The sequence below is a fragment of the Bos taurus genome, chromosome 2 (genome assembly GCF_002263795.3).
Source record: "Bos taurus isolate L1 Dominette 01449 registration number 42190680 breed Hereford chromosome 2, ARS-UCD2.0, whole genome shotgun sequence".
NCBI lineage: Eukaryota > Metazoa > Chordata > Mammalia > Artiodactyla > Bovidae > Bos > Bos taurus.
The window spans coordinates 71267204-71289857 of record NC_037329.1 but is presented as its reverse complement, the minus strand read 5'-3'; the positions used below and the strand labels follow the sequence as shown (position 1 = coordinate 71289857).

The window sequence follows — 22654 nt, the reverse complement described above, 5'->3', positions numbered from 1 at the left end:
AAAGAACATGGGCTGCCTTCTAAAGGGTTAGGGGGTCAGTGTGCCTTTTTATTGAGGTGAAATTCACATGATATTAACCGTCTTATTGAACAGTTCAATAGCATTTGGTGCATTCACAGGGCAACCACCACCTCTATATAGCCCCGAGCATTCTCATCTCATCACCCCAAAATAAAACCTGTACCCATCGCTCCTCATCTCCCTCCTCCCTCTGCCCTACCCCTGGCAACCGTACATCCACTCCCTGTCTCTGTGCATTCACTGACTCTGTTCATTGCGTACGAATGGAGTCCGTGACCTTTGAGTCTATCTCCTTTCACTAATGTTTCCAAGGTTCATTCATGTAGTGGCATGTATCAGTGTGTCTTACATGCTGGCCTTTAATGCAGTTTCTCTAACAAACGTTCCAGGTCCTTTTCTGGATTCTCCTGGCCCCTGATGGCCTCTGGCAGACAAACACCCTGGGACAACCCTCACCCTACCCAGAGCTCACCTCTCCCTATCCTTTCTTTGCCACAGCTGACCTTGGCTCATTTTTCAGAAACAAGAAACTTAAATTTATGTAGCACTTTAGACTTTTTTTTTTTTTTTTTTAGTTCTTAAAGCAACCCATGCAATTAAGTATGATTACCATCCCACTTCACAGATGAGGAAGTTGAGGCTCTTAGAGGCACAGGATCACCCAGTGCTGAAAGAGGACTCTCAGCCCACATCTTTTGACTGCAAATCCTGAGGATTGTTTATTTTGCGATCCAGACTGAACTGTGAGTGACTGATATTCTCACTCTCCCCAAGAAGATTTGCATTTGAGAAAAAAAAAGATAGAGGAAGAGAGAGACTGTTGGTGCCAATTAATGTCTAATTTGAGTGAGAGATAGCGTGAAAGGAAGCGTTTCAGCTGGAGGAGGAAGAGCTTGTGGGTGGTTGAGGAGGGCTCTGTGGGGCCAGTGCAGTCTGTACAGTCTGGGGAGGAGGAGGCTCAGGATCCATGCTCACAAGCTCAGAAGCACTTGCTTGGGCAAGCCTCTTGGAGGGAGAAGAACCAACCTGCCCCAGGGAAGCAGCACCCAGCCTCCCACTCAGAGGGTCTGATTCTCATCCAGTGCAGCCTCCTAACTGCATGACCCTCTCTGCTTGGATTCTGCAGTAGTGGAGAGCTCACTACTCCCCAAGATAGTTCATCCCAAGGAACAAATAGCTTGTGCTTCTCGGTTTAAAGAGAAGCACCCCAGACACTCTGTTGTGCCTGCCTCCTGTGCTGTGCTTTTTAATGCCTTTGCCTCCTGGGCCTCCAGTTCCTCTGACCCCACCCTGACCACCTCTGTGTGTGGTCCAGCCATCACACGCAGGGCAAAACAGTTCCCGACCTAAATACTGTAGGTCAGGTCATTTGCACGGCCGAGGAGACCTCCTTAGGGTGCCCTTGGAGTGGGCTGAGGAAGGCAGAGGGAGCTTGATGAAGCCAGGAAACCGGCTGTTGGTTGTGCTTGTCTGGTTGTGTCCCCATAGCCATTTCCCCTCTGGGTTTTCCCACTGTCTGGGGCAAATGGGCAGCAGGGCCCTTGAGCCTCTTTCAGGAACCTTCTGTTCCCTTCTCATCACATCACTCTTGTCTCCCTAGTCTGAGTGAAGTCTTGCTCTGTTTCTGTTTTTTCAGAATTATGATTGCAAGGTTTTCTTGCAATCAAGAAAATCAAAATTATGATTTTCTCAAGAATTATGATTGCACCAGAATTCCTCTTTATCCTCCTGCCCTGGGGGCCCTTTGGAAACAGGTCAGGGAGATTGTAAGTTTTCCTCCTTCTGGGAGGCTGTGAACCAGTAGTCTGAGAAGGAAGGAGAGAAAAAAGGGAAAAAAATGCCAGGAGGAAAAAAAGATCCACTGCACACACACATCATTTACTTCCCACCAAAATTCTAAGGGGGCATTATTTTATAAATGAGACCAATTTTATAGATGACGAAGGTGGGGATCATACATGTAAGTGGTGTGTTCAGAGCTCACTCTATCCCCACCACACTTCACCTCAGCCCAGGACCCCACGCTCTGCCGCGGGCACTGGGCAGGCACCCCCTGCTGCCCACATGGCGTTAGTGGCCTGATGCTTTGTTTCCCTACTTGAACTTTCCCCAGTCTTCCCTCCCATCCCCTCCAGCCAGGTGGTCAGTGTTGACAGGTGACCTCAGAGATGGTAGAGGGTCAGGGGAGTCCCTGGGCCCTGCTTGCCTCACAGCAGCCCTGCCCTCCCTAGTGGCTCAGTGACAGTAGATCTACTTACAAAACTCCTCCATCTCTTACCTCATGGGTCTCCCTCAACCCCGACTCAGGCACTGAGCTTTGCAGCTCTGGGTCTAAAACTCCTAGCCCTCCCCTAACCCGGTGACCCCAGTTTTGTGCTAGAGCCCAGGGGAGGCCAGACCAGGATGCCATGCCACCTCTCTTTCATGCTCCACCTGTGTAGCCATCCCTCACTCGGAGCAGGAGCCTGTAGGGTGTGGGGTCCAAGGCCCTCCATTCACACCCTGGAGCAGTGCAAACGGGGTCCCTGCAAGCAGCCAGGAGGCCACTCTGTTCCCTGCTCCCCCGGCCATAGGCCTTCCAGCCCACCTGCACCAGGCACCATCTGTACTGTGGTCTCCATAGTATTTTTTTCCTTTATATCAATGGGTTGACTCTTTTTTTTCATCATGCTGTGCATTAGATCTTAGACTTACTCATCATATATGGCTTCCCTGGTGTCTCAGTCAGTAAAGAATCTGCCTGCAATGCAGGAGACCTGAGTTCAATCCCTGGGTCAGGAAGATCCCCTGGAGAAGGAAATGGCAACCCACTCCAGTGTTCTTGCTTGGAGAACTCCATGGATAGAAGAGCCTGGTAGGCTACGGTCCATGGGGGTTGCAAGAGTCAGACACGACTTAGCAACTAAACCACCACCATCATATATAACTCCAACTCTGTAATCTTTGACCAACCTCTCCGTCTTCCCCCCAGCACCCGCCCCTGGTAACCACCGGTTCTATTCTCTGCTTCTATGAGGTTAACTTTTTTGGATTCCGCATACCAGTGAGATGATAACAGTATTTGTCTTTCTGTGTCTAGCTTTTTTCACTGAGCACAATGTCTTCTAAGTTCATCTGTGTTTTCACACGTGGCAGGATTTCCTTTTTAAAGAATTTAAAATATTTCGGCTGAATGATATTTCATCGTGATTTTCTTTATCCGATTCATCCTTTGATGGGCACTAAGGTTGCTTCCATGCTTGGGCTGTGGCAACAGTGCTGCAGTGAACATGGGCTGCAGATAGCTCTTGAGACAGGGATTTCATTTCCTTCGGATGTGTATCCAGTAGTGAGATTGCTGGATCATTTGGTGGCTCTATTTTAATTTTTTTGAGGAAGCTCCACTGTTTTCCCCAGTGGCTATACCAACTTACATTCCCACCAACAGTGCATGAGGGTTCTCTTTTTTAAACTGACTTTTTTTTTAACTTCAGTCAGTTCAGTTCAGTCGCTCAGTCGTGTCCGACTCTTTGCGACCCCATAAATCGCAGCGTGCCAGGACTCCCTGTCCATCACCAACTCCCGGAGTTCACTCAAACTCACGTCCATTGAGTCAGTGATGCCATCCAGCCATCTCATCCTCTGGTGTCCCCTTCTCCTCCTGCCCCCAATCCCTCCCAGCATCAGAGTCTTTTCCAATGAGTCAACTCTTCGCATGAGGTGGCCAAAGTATTGGAGTTTCAGCTTTAGCATCAGTCCTTTCAATGAACACCCAGGACTGAACTTAGCCTCATCCTAAACAGCAATAACTACAAAATCATGGCTGTGATATACTTGTTGTATAACCTTTTAATGCATATTAACTTGTTTTTTAAAAGGTGTAACTATTAAAATTAAAAGTGTTCAACCGTGTACCAGCCACCAGAGCCTACCAGTGAGACGGGCTCCTCACATGTGGGACCAGGTCTGTTCCAGTGCTGAACCTGTCCTGACAGCAAGGCCAAGGCTGGGAGAGGATGGCCATGTCACAGGGCTTGGGACATGAGCAGTACCATGTGGAGTTAGCGTCCAGGCCTGCTGCCACCAACGGTCAGCCTGGAGGTGGGATCCTAGCTGCTGTCACCCTGTCTGTCACTTTGCCTCTTGGGGCCTGGGTTCCTCATCTCTGCTTTGGGGCAGTGACCCTACTTGACCCCTGCATTGTACAGCGCCAGCCTGGACAGCCCCTTCCCAGCCTTTTCTTCCCCCTGGCCAATAGGAAGGATATGGGCATAAGCCAGCTGTGGGGGGACCTGTGTCCCTCTCGCTCCACCCTCCCCCCCACCAGCTGCTCCTCCCTTGCTTTCTGTCAGCACCAGGCCATTGTCCCTGTGGGCCAGACCTGACATGACCCAGCTCAGGAAGCCTGCCAGATGCCCTGGCACCCTTCCCATCTGTCTGGCTAGCCGGACGTGGGTTGGGTTGTCCGGCCTCAGGGACTCGGGCCAGTTCCCTGGCTGACCTGATCAGCCTCAGTCCTGAAGCCACTTCTCCCAAAGGGAAGGAAGAGGCTCCTTCGTGTTCCCGCAGCGGGCAGCGCCCCCTGTGCTTCTAGGAGGAAGGGCGGCTGCGTTGTAATTCTGCAGAAGTCAGAATTTGGGCGGGGCTCACCCTCCAGCCTCCAGGTGCTGTGCCGGAGTGGAGGCACACCATGCCCCTCTGTCCAGGGCCTCTCAGGACCATGTCACTGTCCCAAGGGCATCTGGGGAGGTGAGAGTCACTCAGGGGCCTGGTGAGCCACGTCCATGGTGGGAACCTGGAGGACCGGTGCCCAGACAGTGCAGAACCTTCCTGTGTACCCTGGGGAGGTTCAAGAAGAAAGAAGGTCCAGCCCGCCCTCTTTCAGTGCACACTGTGAGAGTTGGGGTGAAGGCTCTGGAACATCCAGGGGGCGTTGATATGGCCCACTTTCCTCAAAGAACTCAGACACTGGTGCTTGGCCCCTGGAAGCTTCCACTGTCACTGTGGGAGCTCCATTAAGCCCCACTCAGTTCCTGTGGCATTCTCCTCCTCTGTCCTCTCCCCTCTTGCTCAGGGCCACAACCTCCCAGGGCTGCTCTGCCTCAGCCAGGCATCTTTCCCTAAGATACTGGGGCTGGTGCCTCTGGAGACAAGCAGGTAGGCAGAACCCATGAGGTGGCACCTGGGAGCCTGGCTGAACAGTTACCTCACAGCCCTTCCGTTTCCTGGCTGGGTGACTCCAGGTACCCACCTCCTTGCTTTATTGCTTCAGTTGTAAATGAGGGCAGATTTGGGTGCCTTGCAGCACTGTTGTGGGTTGAATGCTCTCCTGTGTGTACAGCACAGAGCGACTCCTGCTGGCATCAAGCAGAGCTGGCAAGCAGAGGATGTGGGATTCAGAAATCATGTGTGGCATCACAGCGAAAGCCCATTTACAAGGAGTGGGTTATGAGGAGGGGAACAGGGGCCAGAGACTTGGGCATTCATCCTTTCCTTAGACACTTGTTGAGTGCCTGTGCCTTGCGCAGTCCTTGTGGGCACAGGCCTCTGGCGGTCATGAATCAGACTGGATCCTGCTCTTTATATCAACTGCCTGGGGTGGGGAGCCATTTGCACCCAGGCACCAGGAGGAGCCCTGACCCCTCCAGCCATGACCTCCCCTGGCCTCTCACAATCATCTTGGATGGGTTCCCGGAGCCCAAGGCTGGTGTGAGCCCAGAAGAAGGGGCTTCTGCAGCAGGAAGGGAGGGATGCAGTATGAAGATTCTCAAAGCAAAGCCTAATGACCACGTACAGAACACCTGTAGGGAGGTCTTAGCCTGTAGATTCCTGGGACTCAGGACTACCAGAACCTCCCCAGTGACACAGATGTCCACTGCAGGATCAGTACCTCTAAAGTGGGGCAGATCGCCAGGGGGGCTTCACGTGGAGGGAACAAAAGTGTCCAGGAGGATGCTGGAACTTTGAGCCTGGTTTTATTCATGCCTGAAAAGAGACTCTTGCTCTTTATAAAAACTGGGAATTAGCCAGCTGGGTAATCCAGGGACCCCTTCAGACTGCACCTATCCGCCAGTCCCTGGAGCTAAAAATTGCCCTGCAGTTCAGAGGACCCAGCTGGGTCCCCCCTCCCAATGCCAGGATGAAACAGAAAAGGACTTGGTGAGGAAGAGGATTGGGGAGGATGGCGGGAGGGAGCTGCCATTCCCTGGCACCAGTGAGTGCCAGGCTTTCCACGTGGAGATTATCTCTTCCCCTGGACAACCTCAAAAGGAAGCCATCTGTTTCCCCAAAAGAGCTGAGGGCTTGGGCAGCGAGGTGTGGTGAGGAGGATTGGAACCCAGGTCTCTGGGACTCAAGAATCTTGAGTTCTTTCTGAAGGTTGTGGGCTCCAGGGTGGTGTGTTCTGCTTTGTGTTCCCCAAACTGGGTGCAAGGTGACTGCGGACCTCACGGTTCACCTCTCTTTCCAGTGTGCTCCAGACCTTCCTGGGTGATATCCTCCCAGGTGGCATGGGCCCCCAGAAGTCTGTCACAGGAGCAGTTTCTCTGATTTTCTTCCCCTGGGATCTACTGTGGAAGAATTGTTATGTTAAATGATAATTTTTAACAGAGTATACCTGCCAAGCATCGTACTTAAGTAATGAGAGAACCAGTAATACATTAACCACTGGTTCACAGGAGAATTCAAAGTACTGTATATATAAGGCAAATAGATGCAAAACTGGCTGAAAACAATTTCATTTAAATTTTAGAGAATTGATAGTCATGCAAATGCAAAGAAAATGACAGAAATGTGGATCCCAAATGCCTTTGGACAGGATTAATTAGCATGGCCATCAGTTAGCTACAATTTATAGAGTTGTGAAATAGCTCAAAGACACAAAAGGCCAGAGAACCTCAGAATCAGGTAAACCAGAAGGCCGTGCTTAAGACAGCACCTAGTTTTGCATTATAGACATCCAGTAATTTTTTCACGTCAGAGTCTTTCAGTTACCGGAAGTGGGCCACTGATCTGGCTCTGAGCTTCCTAGCAGCCAAACAAAACAAAGAGGAAACAACCTCAAATTCAGTGTCTATAAGGACAGATATATACTAGCTGTTCACCATAAGTTCAGCTTTGTGTTGCATTGAGACCAGATTATCCTTGGGAGGGATGTGGGGGGGGGCGACACCAGGCACAGGTGCTGGGGATGTGCCAGGCTGTGGGGGTGGGGGGCTGTGTCCACGTTGAGACGCTGTCTGATGCTGCTGCTCTTCTCGGCAGGCTGCAGGGGGCTATGGGACAACACCAGCTGCTGGCCGTCCTCTGCACTGGGACAGACAGTGGAAGTGGCATGCCCGCGGTTCCTCTGGATGCTCGTGGGCAGGAATGGTAACAACTCAGCCCGGGGGCCCAACTGGGCAGCTGTGGGGCAGCCCTCCGGGTGGGCCTTGGCCTGGAGGCACCAGGCCAAGACATCTCTGGGGACGAGAGTGAAAGGAAGGATGGGAGTGGTCCTTGCTGGCGACTGGAAGCCTTGCTTGGGGGTGTGTGGGGTGGGCTGAGTTGTCAGTGCCAAGCAAGGGTCCAGGGGGCCAAGTACCAGGGAAGGGGTAAAGGGGGCCAGGCCTGTTCCTTTCTGCCCTGTGTTCCCATTGAGGGGCTACCCTCCTTCCTTGCACATTTCTGGTCCCTTAGCACCCAGGGCCTTCACTCCAGCCCTCGTGTCTGGGTCCCACTTAGCCTGGGCTAGCCTTCCAGGACACTTACTTCCTCTGTGCCCTCTCTACTAGGCTCTGCTGATGAACTCTGCCCTCTCTGGAAGCTTCTGGTCTCCTGGGGGATCTCTCACCCGAGCAAAGCTGCAGTTTATAAGGATTTCCTTAATTTCAGACCAGGAAGTGAGGAAGTTGTCTCAGATAGGGAACACTTAGGGACTAACAGGGACTAACGCTGGACAAAACCCTGTCATGTACTAGGCATTTTTACAGATTTAAACTTCAGTTGTCACAAAACCCCTGCAAACCACAGACCTTTTCTCTCCACTTGGCTTAAAGAGTGAAAATAACAAGGTCTGAGAGCAGTTTAGCCTTGGCTTCAGGTTCACAGCTGGGAGGCGGAGAGACAGGGGCTGCAGTTTCTTCTCTTGGCCACCCAGTGTCGCTGTGGGGCTGCAGGATCCTCCCACCTGCACGGTCTCACAGAGGCGCTGCCCCGAGTTCCATGCTAGGGAGCCAGGGCACGGTTGGGGGATGAGGGTCGGCAGGGATCATCTCAGCCTGGGGCCTACTGTGCTCGTACCCAGCTGCGGGCCCAGGGAATTGGCCAGCCCAGAACCATAGGTCAGGACCAGTCCAGCCTCAAGTTACCGAGAACATTTTGTCCTCTACCTGCTCTCTGCCCATAAATCCACCTTGGGTCTGGAGTCTGAAGAAAGTCTCTTCAATAGTGTCTCGAGGGTTCCAGGGCACCCCACCCCAAGAAAGGAAGGTGTCCAGTGAGAACAAGCTGGTGCTTCAGACTCTTCCTTTTGAAAGAAGAAAAAAAGTAGAATAAACAACTGTTTCTCAGGGCACCTAATACATGGGCCCAGGCAGAATGGGTGTCTGTGTGGCTGGGAAACCACAGGCTAGATTATGTACCCAGATACTTGTGTGTCTGTGCTGGAGCCTAGAATATTCCATCTAGGATGCATTCCTTTGATTCTTAAGAGGGCCCTGGTCTTCCAGTATTTCTTCTTTAAAAGCACACTTCCTGAGTGGGGTCAGGCCTTGGCTTTCTTTCCCTTCTGTCTTGATGGGGGATGGGAGCCTTATAGCAGCAGAGATTCCTAACCTGATGAGGCTTTTGAGAGTCAGATAAAAGCTTTGACCTGGCTCTTCCCTGGACTGCTGGCGTGTGCATGCACACACAAACACACATTTGCACAAAAATACTGACTGTACTTTTGGGGACCCTTGAAGTGTTTACTGACCTGAACCTGGGTCAGAACCCCTGACATATTAGGAATTAAACTCAGGGGGAGTGGATGGGAGCCCGTGGGAGCCCACCCCTTGTCTCCTCTGTGGTTCTACTAAGAACCATGTCAGCAGAGGGCACCTGGCCTGCATCTCATGCAGTGTTGTCGTGGGAATCCTGCTGGGTCAGTGAAGAGAGGCGTCCAGACAGACAGTCCAGCCTCCAGGGATACACTGTCTGATAACCACTTCTGGATTCCAGGGAGTAAGTGTGCTTTTATTTCAGTTTCTTGTCCAACCAGCCGCCCTTTGACCACCATTTTTTTCTCTCTGACAACCTAGCTTGCTTGATTTAATAACAGAAAGCTTCCACTCATCTCCTGAATTCCAAGACTCCAGGCCCCACCATTTCTGGTCTAATTTAGAAAGGCCAGAGGCAGAAGGGAAGTAGCCCTATGGCGCCCTCTCTGTGTCCAGCACCAGCCTGGGTTTCCTGCCCCGTCCTGCAGTGTAGGTGGTTATTCCTATTTGGTACAGAAAAGTGACGCACATAAGGGCATGCAGCAACCAAGAGCCAGTGCTGGGTTTCAAACTCAGATTCTTGACCCGTGCTCCAGGTTTCCTGAGCTGTCATAGACCTGGCATGCCTAGAGCCCAAATGCCACGGTCTCCTGCTAGAGTTGCCTCTGGGATCTCAGGGAGGGGGCAGGAAGGAGGGTGGGACAATGACGGCCCACATTGTGGCTGGGCTCTGTTGCCCAATTCTGGGCCTTGGTTTTCTTATCTGTGAGATAGGCCAGCAAAACCTCCCTCAGAGGAGTGCCATTAGGATCAGCAGTTTAACATAGTGGCTAGTTCTAGAAATGGCCACCATGTTTCTCCAGCTGAGTGGAATCTGTTTGGTCCTAAACCCTGAGAGACAGTGGCCTAGACCATGGGGCCAGTCAGAGAGAAACACACCAGGCCCAGCTCGGGTGGCTGGGGAGCCTGACAGGATATTGACTGGCGCAAAAGGAGCAGCAGGACTCCTTTGTTCAGAGCTGGGGTCAGCCCCCTGCAGCGGCCAGACCTGGGGACTGGAACTTGGCCCCCCTTGGTAGCCCAACGTGGAGGATGCAGCCGAGCCAGTCACTGCAGGCAGGGAAGCTCCCCGCACAGCTTCCCCAGACTTCTGTCTTGGCTTGGCAGCTCTTCTACCCCAGTCTTCAGGCTCTTGCTCTAAAAAGCTCCTCCTGGGTAAGCTCTTCCCTCTTCCCTTGTGAAAACGTTTAGAGCGGGCCCTTCCTCCTCCCTCATTTGTTCTCCTAGCCAGCCAGCCTACAGATGTTTGATGAGCAAGGGCTCTGGGGAGGCAGGCTCTAGGGAGCCCCTGGAATCTCTGGGAGGGGAGGCAGGGGAGCCACGGTCACTTCTGTGTGAGAGGTGCACACTGCAGGCTTGAGAGACAGAGAGGGCTGCAGTGATCTTGTGGTTTATAGTACAGAGAAGCACCGAAGAGAGGCTCCCTGGGAGGTTATGTGTGTTAGCTCTGCTGATTTTCAGACACTGGGGAGCAGGGTGTGAAGTTATATATAAAGTAGAACTTCTGGGACTTCCCTGGAACGGGTTTGATCCCTGGTTAGGAAACGAAGATCCTGCATGCTGCACGGCCAAATAAATAAATAAATAGAACTTCTTAGCGCAGGAGTAGAACCAGGAGCCTGTAAAAAGTTACCAACCGGGCAGATTTCTCTGGCGCACTCACCCATTAGATGGCTGTCCCTGATAGCTCAGTTAGTAAAGAATCCGCCTGCAATGCAGGAGACCTGGGTTTGATCCCTGGGTTGGGAAGATCCCCTGGAGAAGGGAAAGGCTACCCACTCCAGTATTCTGTCCTGGAGAATTCCAACCCATGGGGTTGCAAAGAGTCAGCTGCAAAGACTGAGTGACTTTCACTTTTCAGGGCCTGGGAGCAGAAGAGCAGAGTAAGAAAGGGATTAGCACAAAGCCTGCAGCTAAGAATAGAGGCCTGAGCCCCGGGGGTCAAATCCTGTGTTCTACATTAATGGGAGTGTGGTCTTGAGCAAGTTCTTTAACCACCGCGTGCCTCAGTTCTCCTAGCTATAAAACAGGTGTAGGATTTTCATGTCACAATACCTTTTACTATAAAAGTAACAGTGCCGACCTCATAGTCTTGTTAGGATTGAATGAGTTAATACCGCTCACATGCTTAGAGCAGTGCCTGGCATATAGCAACAACTGTGTATTGTTATAGTAGAACATGAGGTTTTATAACTGAATAAACACACGGTCATTAGTGTGAGGTCAGTGTTGTTTGGTTTGGGGTGTGTAACCTGCTGTTCTTAAGCACTGCATACGGCCTCTCTCATCATTGGAGGCATTGCCATGCCTGCCAGAGGAAGGTTTTATTATTCTCTGAGGGGCACCCAGGTAGCTGAGCAGTGACCCTGGAAGTTGTGCTGGGCCTGGGGCCTGGGACATGTGTCAGTCACCTCCCTTGTTGTGGAGCCTGGTGCCTGGCACAGGGCGTGTGGGGCGCGGGGTGTGGGTGAGGCAGTGGGGACCCCGGGGGAGATAAGCAGTGCTCAGAGGCAGGGGGGCTAACGGTTCAGGGCCCACCAGGTTTGCAGGTCAAGTGATTCAGAACCGCGGCTCTGTGTCTCGCGTGCACACGTGCATCCCCACTCGGGCTGTCTGCCTACACCTTTCCTGCCACTTTTCCGGACTGACTCTTTCAAAGCCTTCAAGGGTGAACTGAGCAACTGGAGCTGCCCTGTGTGGTTCGGAGAAACGGACAGAGTGACAGAAGGAAGCTCCCTCCACCTGTAACTAAGGTGGGCAAGGCACCCAGAAACCTGGCCATCAGTCCGTCCCTCCGCTCACCACAGGATGCTTGGTCCCCACAGGTTCCATGTTCCGGAACTGCACACAGGGCGGCTGGTCAGAAACCTTCCCCAGACCTGACCTGGCCTGTGGGGTCAATGTGAATGACTCCTCCAACGAGAAGCGGGTAAGCCTGCCATGCCTCCCTGTGGGGTGGAGGTGCCTGGGGAGATAGAGTGAAGCTGGCCCAGGGCTAGGTCAGGTGACCCGGGGCTGCCCTTCTTAGCCCCACACCCTCCCAGCTCTCTGTCCTGGCCCACCAGCCTCGAGGGGATGTCCCTGAGGACCGTGGCACAGTGAGAACTGCCATGTACCGTGGGGACGCCGCGGCCAGGTTGGCATGAAACCCAAAACGCAGTGACTGGGGCTAACTGCTTGGGCCAGTAATGAGTCTGAACTTGCCCTGTGGCCTTGGTGGGGGTGGGGAGGATGTAGCCTCTCTGTGGGTCAGTTTCTTCATCTGGAAAATGGGGTGAGTAATAGTCCTGAGCTCGTCAGGAGGAGCAGAGTGAGCCCTGGAAGTGCTGGGAAGGGTGAGAAGCCACAGCACCTGCTCACAAAGGTCCCTTCTCAGAGGAGACTCAGGCTCCAGGAGGCAGGAGCATGCAGCTGCAGGCAGACCTGGTTTAAGAGAGGAGGCTGGCGTGTGGGCGCCCTGAAGAGGCCATTCGGTTCAGAGTCCTTCCTGAAGGAGATTGGATGGGGGATGGTAGTGGGGGATGGAGTTCCTTCTCTCCCAGGGCTTATCATCCAATTAGGGAAGATATGCGAGGTCTTCAGATCCAGGTGGAATAATTTAATAGGGATTACGCATGGTCTTAGAGGGCCAGTGGATGGGCCCAGACCTTTGTAGACTTCCGTCTCTGTCTCTGACCTATGTGAAGACAGGAGGCTTATGTGGATCACATTTGTAAAGTCCATAAGATTCAGAAGGATCACATGTATAATGGATGGCAGGATGGAAGTTCAGAAGGATGCGTAGGCTGCAAGTGACAGAAACTTCCAAGGGGCTTCATAAGCTAATGGTGGCTCATATAACTAGGATGCAGGGGATGGGCATTGGGCGCTTGTAATGAAGCAGCACCCCAAAGCCACTCAGGACGAGGATTTTTCTATCTCTCTTCCTGCTAGCCTGGTGACTTATCCCGGGGCTGGGATCCTGTTGTCATGTGTGTGCCGATGACGGCAGCCGCAGATTCCCAGGCCTGCTTGTCCAGGAGGAGGGACAGCCTGACCTCTCTGGCTAACTTCAAGAAAGCTTCATATGCAAACAGCCCGTAAGCCCGTTCTCACATCTCACTGACCCAATGTGACTTGAGCCTGTCCACCTCTGCACCTTTCCTGGCAGAGGGATGGGACACATGCATGGCTTGAACCAGCAGTTCTCAAATTTTTTGGCCTCAGAACCCTTTTATACCCTTAGGAATTACTGAGAACCCTAAAGAGCTTTTGGATTTGTGAGTTTTCTCTGTTGAAGCCACACTTAAGAACTGTTGGCTAACATTAGTCAGCTGGATAAAAACAAAGGCCAGGGCCAGAACTATGATATTCATGGCTGGGTTGAAACTCTAAAATGCCAGAGAAGGCGCAGAGATTTAACCAAGATAAATGCAAAGTTCTGGACTTAACTGAGAAAATTAATTGCCCAAAAATAGTAAAAAAAAAAAAAAAAAAAAAAAAGACCTACTATAACTTTAGCTCATGTAAAAAAATATTAGAATCCCTAAGATTGGTATAAGTTTTTCCAGACCATGGGATATACTGGTCCCTGATGCCAGACCACAGACAAGCACAGGCTTTGTCTTTTTTCTTTTTGGCTGTGTGGCTTGTGGGATCTTAGTTCCTCAACCAGAAATTGAACCTGGGTCCTTGGCAGTGAAAGTGTGGAGTCCTAACCACTGCCCTGCCAAGGAGTTCCCCACAAACTTAGTCTTTTATGCTGAGAATTGAATCATCCTTTCTGAGTGTGAAAATGTCTTTTTATCTTTTAATCAAATGATTGTGAAAGTATGTATTTACTGATTGTCTTTTTGCAACTTCCTGACTTGGCATGCACCAGTTGCGAACAGTGGACTCAGATTAGCAGAAAGACCAGGCAAAGCTGCCACGTGGGTACATAAAGCTGACTTTCTTTACCCGGAGCAGAGGTTCGAAAACTACGGCCCTTGGGCCAAATCCAGCCTACCACCTGCTTTTGCAAGTAAAGTTTTATTGAAACACAGCCACATCCATTTGCATTGCAGGGGCTGAATTGAATAGTTGCAAAAGAGATGGAATGTTTAAGCTTACATGTTTGCTGTGTGTCCCTTTATGGAAAATGTCTGCTGTCTCCTAATGTAGAGGATGGAGAAGGACAGGACCCAGTCAGGACACACAGCAAAGAGACAGGTAGCCTCATCCAGGACTGATGGCAGCAAGGCTTCCTTCTGGACCCCTAGCCCTCTGGGGGCAGGTGTTACAGAGGTTGAGGGCACTGAGGTCATGTCTGGCTTCGGGGGAACAGGGCTCTTTTGGGGTCAGATCTTGAAGACAAAGGCAGAGCTGGCTGGGATGTCCGGAGGGTCACCTGGCAGACAGTAACCCAGCCACAGGACAGCATGGGATACTCAACTTGGACCCTCCACACTTGTCATCCATGCCTCCTCGCGCTGCCACAGGGTGACCCACTGCTCCTGACCCAGGACTGCAAAACCAGGTGTCTCCTGAGTGAGCTGATACCCTCAGCTCTGAGGTGTGTCCCGCACATGGCAAGATCCTAGGGATGGCACATCAGTCTCCAGATTTTTGACATTTCACTACTCTTTGAAATCCTAAAGGCTAGGAACCATTAACCCAATGCAACCTGCTGCCCTCTTGCTTCCCCGCACTCATTCCTGAGAGGTGGCTCCTGGCTTCTGGAATTGCAGTCACCTCAGTGGGGAAGGGCAGTGTCACATGGTAGCTAACCTGTAAAAAGTCCCCTTTGCTGTCAGAAGAATTTTGGTCCCTCTGAGTCAAATCTACTTTCTGATAACTTCTGCCCTTTCTGGAGCTTACGATTCAGTCTTACTCTTTTATACATCAATCATTTTAATACCCTTCTTCCCTAAGTTTGTTTCCTTCAGGATGTGGTGCACTCAAGTATTTTAATGCACTCTTCAGATGACATGGCCACCCCCCTCCGGAAATGCTCCAGTTCATTAATGTTCCTCTTCAAATAACATACCCAGGCCTGGAACACTCCAGACATTCCAATGTGGCTTGCTGTTCCACAGCACTCCATTAATGAAACCGAGAAGAGGCCTAATTGTTCTAGCAGCTACCTCATGCCTCATACTTCATAGTATGGAACAGTCTCAGACTGCTGACTCAGGCTGAACAGTGGATAGTGGGGTAGAGGGTGAAGACGGAGAAAATTAACAAGGACTGAGTGTCTTCTAAGGGCCAGGCATTGTCTAGATACTCTACCTGATACCACATCTGCTCTTCCAAAAAGCCTGCACGGTGGATATTATCTCCATTTTACAGATGAGGAATCTGAAGCTCCCAGAGAAGTTTAGTGATTTGCCTAGGGTCACACAGAACTCAAGTGATTTGCCCAGGACTGGTGAGTAGTAGCAGTCCTAGGTTTGGAACCCTTGTCTCTTGACTCTGAAGTCTTTCTGTGTTCCCTCTGCATACACTTCTTTAACACCATGGAGTGTGGGCCACTCAAACCTCAAGGTCATTTTTGTATAAACACCTGTCAGATTTCCTCAATAGTATCTGTGTGATGGTGTTTTCTTGTTACCCTTTCCTTCTAGTTACAAAACAATACTTAACACTGAAGAAAAGTGAGAAGTACAGAAAAAAATACAAATGAAAATAATGACTGTATCCACCAGTTTGTAATCCAAAGTTAATCACTAATAATATCTAACACAACTCCTTACAATCTTGTTTCTGTGAATGTGTGAGATTGAACCACCTGAGATGACCAATATTCAATCTTTTTTGGTCTTCAAAAAAGGGAAGAGTCATACAATTCAACAACACTTTTCTTTGCATAAAGCAGAAATCACACTGTACCTGTAAAATGTGTATTCTGCCTTTTCACTTAGCATTATGTTATGTCCTGACATCTTTTGAAACTCTTGATAAGTAGCATTTTAATATAGCCTAATTTTGAAATAATTTGAATTTAAAAGAATTTAGTTAACTATTCTGTTGTTGGGCATTTGCATGCTTTTCATTAAAAATAGTTCTGTGATAAACATCTCTCTATATAAATATGTTCTTATATTTCTGATAATTCTTAGAATTAATTCCGAGAGGTAGAAGGGAAATCAGAAGGAATGCTTGTGGTTTTTGATCTGTGCTACTTTCCAGAGAGACTGAGCCAATTTTCACTCCCACTGTACCCTCATCTGAGGCTTCCCTGGTGGCTCAGTAGTAAAGAATCTGCCTGCAATGCAGGAGACCAACTGCAATGCAGAAGACATGGGTTCGATCCCTGGATCAGGAAGATCCCCTGGAGGAGGAAATAGCAGTCCACTCCAGTATTCCTGCCTGGGAAACTCAATGGGCAGAGGAGCCTGGTGGGCTACAGTCCATGGGGTCACAAGACTCAGACATGACTTAGCAACTAAACCACCACCACCATGTAAGTTCACCTACATAGAATATTAGTACTTTTGAATATTAGTTAATTTGGTTGGTAAGAAGAAAAAAATGGTATGGCATTATTGCTTTACTCTTTATTTGTTTGGTTCTTTTAGAGACTGTTGTACAATTTATTTTTTGAACCTAAAAAATATAGGTCTTTACATTTATTCCTATGTACATCATTCCACTCCATTGAGATGTTGAGTCAAAGCTGAGCCAGTAGTGTGTAGTGGCTGCTGAATAAGCCAACGACTGCCTGGCTGCATTAACAGGAGTGCAGTGTGTAGAACAGGGATTGCCGTGTATAAACCGGGTCCCACTCTACTTCTCCCTGGTCAGACAGTACATCTGTAGCTTTTCAAGTGTCTGGTTCAGGGTGTCTTGTTTAAGAAGGACATTCACAAACTGTAGCGTATTAATTGGGGGAAATGGTGGTGGGTAATGGAAAGAGATTAAAGACAGGGAATACTGAATGCTGAGTAAGCGGGGAACAGTTGGGCAGAAGAGCTGTATTCCGAAAGGACAAACCTCTCTGTAGCATCTTTGTCACTCTCCTATAAGTCTAAAGCTATTCTACCGTGAAAAAGTTATTTTAAAAATAATGATGAAAAAAATGGGATTTCCCTGGTGGCTCAATGGTTAAGACTCTGTGCTTCCACTGCAGGGGGCACAGGTTTGACCCCTGATCTGGGAACTAAGATCCCACATGCCGCACAGTACGATCTAAATAAATTAAATAAAGATACTTAAAAAAATGATGAAAAAAATAAAATAATGATAGGCTTTAGGTATAAGACAGATTCACTTTATTTGCAGTGACTCCAGAAGCAGAAAAGTGACCAACAGGTACAATTTAAAAGTAATAGATTTTAGATTCATTTGAGAAAAAAAATCTAATACTTTGCACTATTGTATACCCAGTGAATTCCTCAAGAACCAGTGAAGACACCATCCAAAGCAGAAAAGGGACCAATAGGTACAATTTAAAAGTAATGGATTTTAGATTCATTTGAGAAAAAACATCTAATACTTTGCACTGTTGTATACCCAGTAAAGACACCATCCCTGGAGGTATTCAAGCAAAGACTTGAATTCAGGGTGGCAATCAGAGGCCTTGTGTGTGGGGTAGAAGTTTGAACTAGCATCAGGTAATGCCCAAAGTCTTTTCCCAAGCCAAGATATCATGCATCTATGAACTTGTGTCCTTGGGGTATGAACAGAATAGCAGTCAGAGTTGAAGGGGTTCCAGCCGCCTGGAGCAGGTGAAAGGGCAGATTCAGCCGGTGGTAGGTGCTGACACAGGCCTCTCTCTGCAGTACGAGTACCTGCTGAAGCTGAAGATCATGTACACCGTGGGCTACAGCTCCTCCCTGGTGATGCTCCTGGTTGCCCTAAGCATCCTCTGTGCCTTTCGGTAAGAACAGGTACCAGCTCCCCATCTCCCTAGCCTTCCGCAGGCACAGCACTTTGGGTCTCTTTTATTTGCTCAGACCAGAGAAGGGAAGGTCTGGTGGGCCACTTTGTCTTCTCTAGATCTAAAGCTTGCCTGTGGCAAAACACTGAAGTTTCTGTGACCTCCTTCATCCCTTCATTCATTTGACATTTACTGAACATCACTAAGAACTTACGGTGCTGGTTGCTTTAAATGTATTATTTCTAATGTTCACACAATGTAAGAGATAGGTATCACCCTCATTTTACAGATATACTAGCCAGACTCATGTTTGCAAGAAACAGAAATCCATCTTAAAACATCTTAAGAAAAGCAAAGGTGACCTGAAGCATTTAACTGACAATTTCAGGGGCATCTGGCTTCAGGTGTGTCTAGGTGCTCAAAGGTATGAGCAGAACTAGGTCTGTCTCCTACCATTGCTTTGCCCTGCATTGGCTTCAGGCAGGCTTTATGCAGGGACAGTAGAGACAACCACCAGCAGCTGCAGAGGCACATTCTACTAGCTCAGCAACACCAGGGCAGGGAGACCCCTTTCTCCATTAGTTGCAATGAAAGTCCTGGGAGAGCAGGCTTGGGTCACGTGCCCAGCCCTGGGCCAATCACCATAGTCAGGTGAGGAGTGCTCTGATTAATCACGTCTCTCATGAGGGTGGGAGTGGAGTTGTCTGTACCCAGAGCTGGAATGGGTATCCCATATGAGAGCCTGGTTCCTGTAGGGAAGGAGGGGAACAGGTGACAGCCTTCTGCCCCTACCACAAGGGGACACCTAGGCTCTGGTTGGTGAAAGCCTTGCTCAACTAGGTCCTGTAGCTGAAAAGAGGCGGAGCCTGGATCTGATTTCTCCCCACAGCCTGTGTACTTTCTGTGCCACATGCCCCCTTCCCCACCCTCCCTTCTAACAATTCTGGGAGCTGCAGGAGGTGGTCGAGGCAGAATCGAATCTCACTCTTATAATCTCAGCTTTTTTTTTTTTTTCAATTGCAGCATGAAACAGAGTAGGCTGGCCACTGGGGGTCTGGGCTCTCATTCGGTTCTGCCAACAGGGAAATTCATAGAGATGCCACATCCAGTACCTGGGTTTCCCTGGTGCATGGGGTAGGGGGTGGGGGTGCTGAGCTGAACCCTCCGGCTCTGCCACCTATGGCCCTGCATTCTCTTTCTCCAGGAGGCTCCACTGCACCCGCAACTACATCCACATGCACCTCTTTGTGTCCTTCATCCTGCGCGCCCTGTCCAACTTCATCAAGGATGCTGTGCTCTTCTCTTCTGACGATGCCACCCACTGCGATGCCCACAGGGTAACATGCCCACATGGCCCATGGTGTGGCCAGGCCTGCCTGCTTCCCCCCAGCCCCATTCATTGAGGCTGGATTTAATGCCTAGAATCAAAGGGGCCAGCACTGGGGCTGGAATAGGAGGTTCAAGGAGTCCCATGTCCCCACACGTGCAGCCGGGGACTCCTATGAAGGCAGTTTGCTGAGAAGCCAATGGGGCTACTGTTCAACTTCCAGTGTCCCGGAGTGGATCAGCCTCTCTGGGTATTAGACACATAGCAAGGCTCCTCCTTCCTCTACTCCTGCCAAGTCCCAAATGTAGACAGATGACAGAAGTCTAGAGATGGTTGGGATTGTAGAAAGAAAAAGGTGGACAGGTCTGCATCTGCATGCCCAGATGTGCAGCAGAACATAATCTCACCCTCTTCCTCCTCCTGAACACGCAGAGGTGTCTTCATTCATTGCAATATCACTCTGTGTATCAGTTGAGAATCTCTTCTGCTGTACGTAACATAAAACTATACATCAGTGGCTTAAACAGCTGGGGGTTGTGCCCCACAGAAGCAGTCCACAGATGGGCAACCCAGAGCTGGCACAGTGGCTCCTTGCCACAATGAACACAGTCCTTTTCCCTGTCTGCTCTGCCAGTTTTGATCCCATGCTTTATACTGTGTGTTAGCAATATGACTGCTGCAACCCCACACGTCACATCTATGTTTCAGGCTAAAAGGAGGGAAGTCAAGGTTAAACATTTTTCTGTTTGGGAGGCTTTGGCTTTTCATTTGGAAAAGAATGTGCTTCCCAAGACTGTGTTCACATCTCACTGGCTAGAACTGTGTCATGTGACTATATCTAACTGCAGAAGAAGCTGGGAAGTTCAGTTTTTTACTATCATAGTCTCCATAGTGGAGGCAAGCAAGGGTAAAGGGGACTGGAAATTGAGATTGGTTTAATCAGCCCGCCTGTCGCTTCCCACCATTCACATCTGTAATTGCTTATAGTTCTGTTAAGTTTGTATACTGTTGTAGTTTTTCACACGCATATGTATGTGTGTGTGTTTTCTGACTCAAACTGAGAGGTCCCTCAAGCTGTGTGTCAGGGAGATTTCCAGGATGAAAGAAGAGCACCAGCTTGGAGTTAGAAGATTCTAACCCCACCTCATCACTGACCAGTGAAGTCCAGCAATGCCCAGCAGGGAACCTTTTCAGGTTCTTCTAAACTGTAGACTCACCAGCCAGCCGTGGGCCATGCCTGGAATAAGAGTCTCTAGGAGACCACAGGCAGGAAGCACACCTAGCCAGCAGGGTGGCCCTGGGCGCCCCTCTGTGGCCGTGACCCTCCTGCACTTTGTCAGCAGCCCTCTGGCCATCCCAGGAGCCGTCATCCCTGAGCTGTCCTCAGGGAAAGAGTAGGAAGAGAAGATGAAAGGAAGGCAGACCCTCATAGGTTGCAAGTGGAAGCCATGAGGGCATGGAAGCCTTGTGCCCCACAGTCCTGCAGGCATGGCTTCCTGGGACCCCGACAGGGGACATGGCTGTCATCTAAGTCATGGCGGCAGGCAAGGCCACCCTATGGCACCCCCTTGAATGTTTCAAGGTCTGGATTCCAGATGCAGTGCAGGCGGGGGTCCTGTGTTCTCTCATCAGTACCTGTCCCTTCTCCATCTATTTCTAGGAAACTTAACCAGGAAAGAAATTTATTAACCTTTTGCTCAGAAATCCATTTCCCTCTTTAGGCCTCAGGTTCCTCCTCTGAAAAATGCCCTCATTTGCTGTTGGGAATTGGGCAATATCTGACACAGTTTGATAACTGGTGGCCAGTTCCAGAATTTGAATGTCACACACCCATTGGCTATGCTGACAGAGCCTGCTGGCCTCTGGACTTGCATTCTAGAGACATCTATGAACCTGATCTTCTGATAGTGGAAGGCCAGAGGGGATGGCCGTGAGCCTGAAAGATGCTGTCTGTGGCCTGGCTGCCGACTCCTGGAGGGAAGTCAACCTCCTTCCCTCCTTCTCCTGGAGGGAAGCCCAGGATGGCTGGCCTGTGACTCAGCTGCCTGTCTTTGTAGGTGGGCTGTAAGCTGGTCATGGTCTTCTTCCAGTACTGCATCATGGCCAACTACTCCTGGCTGCTGGTGGAAGGCCTCTATCTTCACACGCTCCTTGTCATCTCCTTCTTCTCAGAACGGAAGTGGCTCCAGGGATTTGTGGCCCTCGGATGGGGTATGTTCTCCAGGGTATGGTGACTGTGTGACAGGTGGGAAAGGGCACTGAGGCAATAAGGGCTTGGGTTCCAGTTTCAGCTCCACACTTAGTTAAATTAGTGAACTTGTGTGCTCTTAGACAAGCTTCTTGATGGTTAACTCTCTGGCCTCAGTTTGTCTGTCAAATTGGAAATAATAGCTAAAACCTAGGTCTGATTTCTGGCATCCAAAGCCTTTTATGATTTGATACCCCCAACACCTGTTGCCTTATCTTCCCTAGACTTTCCATTCATATGTCCTCATTCTCACCTCCTTTCTGTATCAGGTAGGGTGCTTTAACTGTAGCTATCAGAAAACCTGACTTTGTGATGGATTCATTTTGATATTTGGCAAAACTAATACAATTATGTAAAGTTTAAAAATAAAATAAAATTTAAAAAAAGAAAAAAAAAAAAAGAAAACCTGACTTAGATAGGCTTTAAACTTAAGAGGAATTCATTGGTTCATATAACTGACAAGTCCAGGGATCACCATTCAGGCAAGGCTGAATCCAGCAGCGCAACATCATTTCTTTTTGTTTTTCTACTTCACCTCCTGTAACATCAGTGTTATCATTAGGCTGGTGTTCCCAGTGTAACTGTCCGCAGCTTCTGGGCTTCCTCCTGGCTTCATTGCTACATCTAATGAAAGAAAGAGGCTGTGTCCCAGCATTCCAGCAAATACTCAGATTCACTTTGATTGTGTCATACACATCCTTGAACCAGTCACAGGGGCCTGAGGGAGTGGAATCCTCTGATTGGCTTCAGCTACTCAAACCACAGAGCTTCTCAAAGGAAATATTCAGGATTCAGTCCAGGCAGGAGAGGAAATGGTAGCAAGGCAGTCAACTGCAGGTCCCGTTGCTTCTCTTCCCCCTTTCCTTTCTGGCCAGTGAAGGTGATAACAATTCCGATTTCTTGAGCACCTACTGTATGCCAGGCATTGAGCTGAGCACTTTAATCATCACAACAACCTCCAGAGGCCTCTTAGGAACCTTGGCTCAGAGACGTGACATAACATGCTCAGCTCACACTGTGGACAAGAACAGAGTCAAGATTCAAACCAGGGCCTGTCTCTTTGCAAAGCCCCGTAACTCTTACTGTGCCACAAACAAACATCTATCCATCCTTCCAGGCATACACAAGTCCATCAATCTGTCCACCTACCACCCATCCATCCATCCTTCAACTGTTCATTTGATAAACATATGTAAACTACCCACTGGGTTCTAGACGGAGTC

General features: G+C 49.7%; 1 protein-coding gene across 4 annotated transcripts in view; it reads left to right on the top strand.

The window, feature by feature from the left end:
- Positions 1-22654, top strand: part of SCTR (secretin receptor) — a 74728-nt gene that overhangs the window by 29519 nt on the left and 22555 nt on the right. For all 4 annotated transcript variants that reach the window (XR_009490579.1, NM_001099021.2, XM_059874680.1 and 1 more), the window contains 5 exon segments: positions 7264-7371; positions 11843-11946; positions 17759-17856; positions 19061-19193; positions 21241-21394. Coding sequence is in view for 3 of the 4 variants with exons in the window: in NM_001099021.2 (NP_001092491.1) it covers positions 7264-7371; positions 11843-11946; positions 17759-17856; positions 19061-19193; positions 21241-21394 (597 nt within the window). In the remaining variant the exon portion in view is untranslated.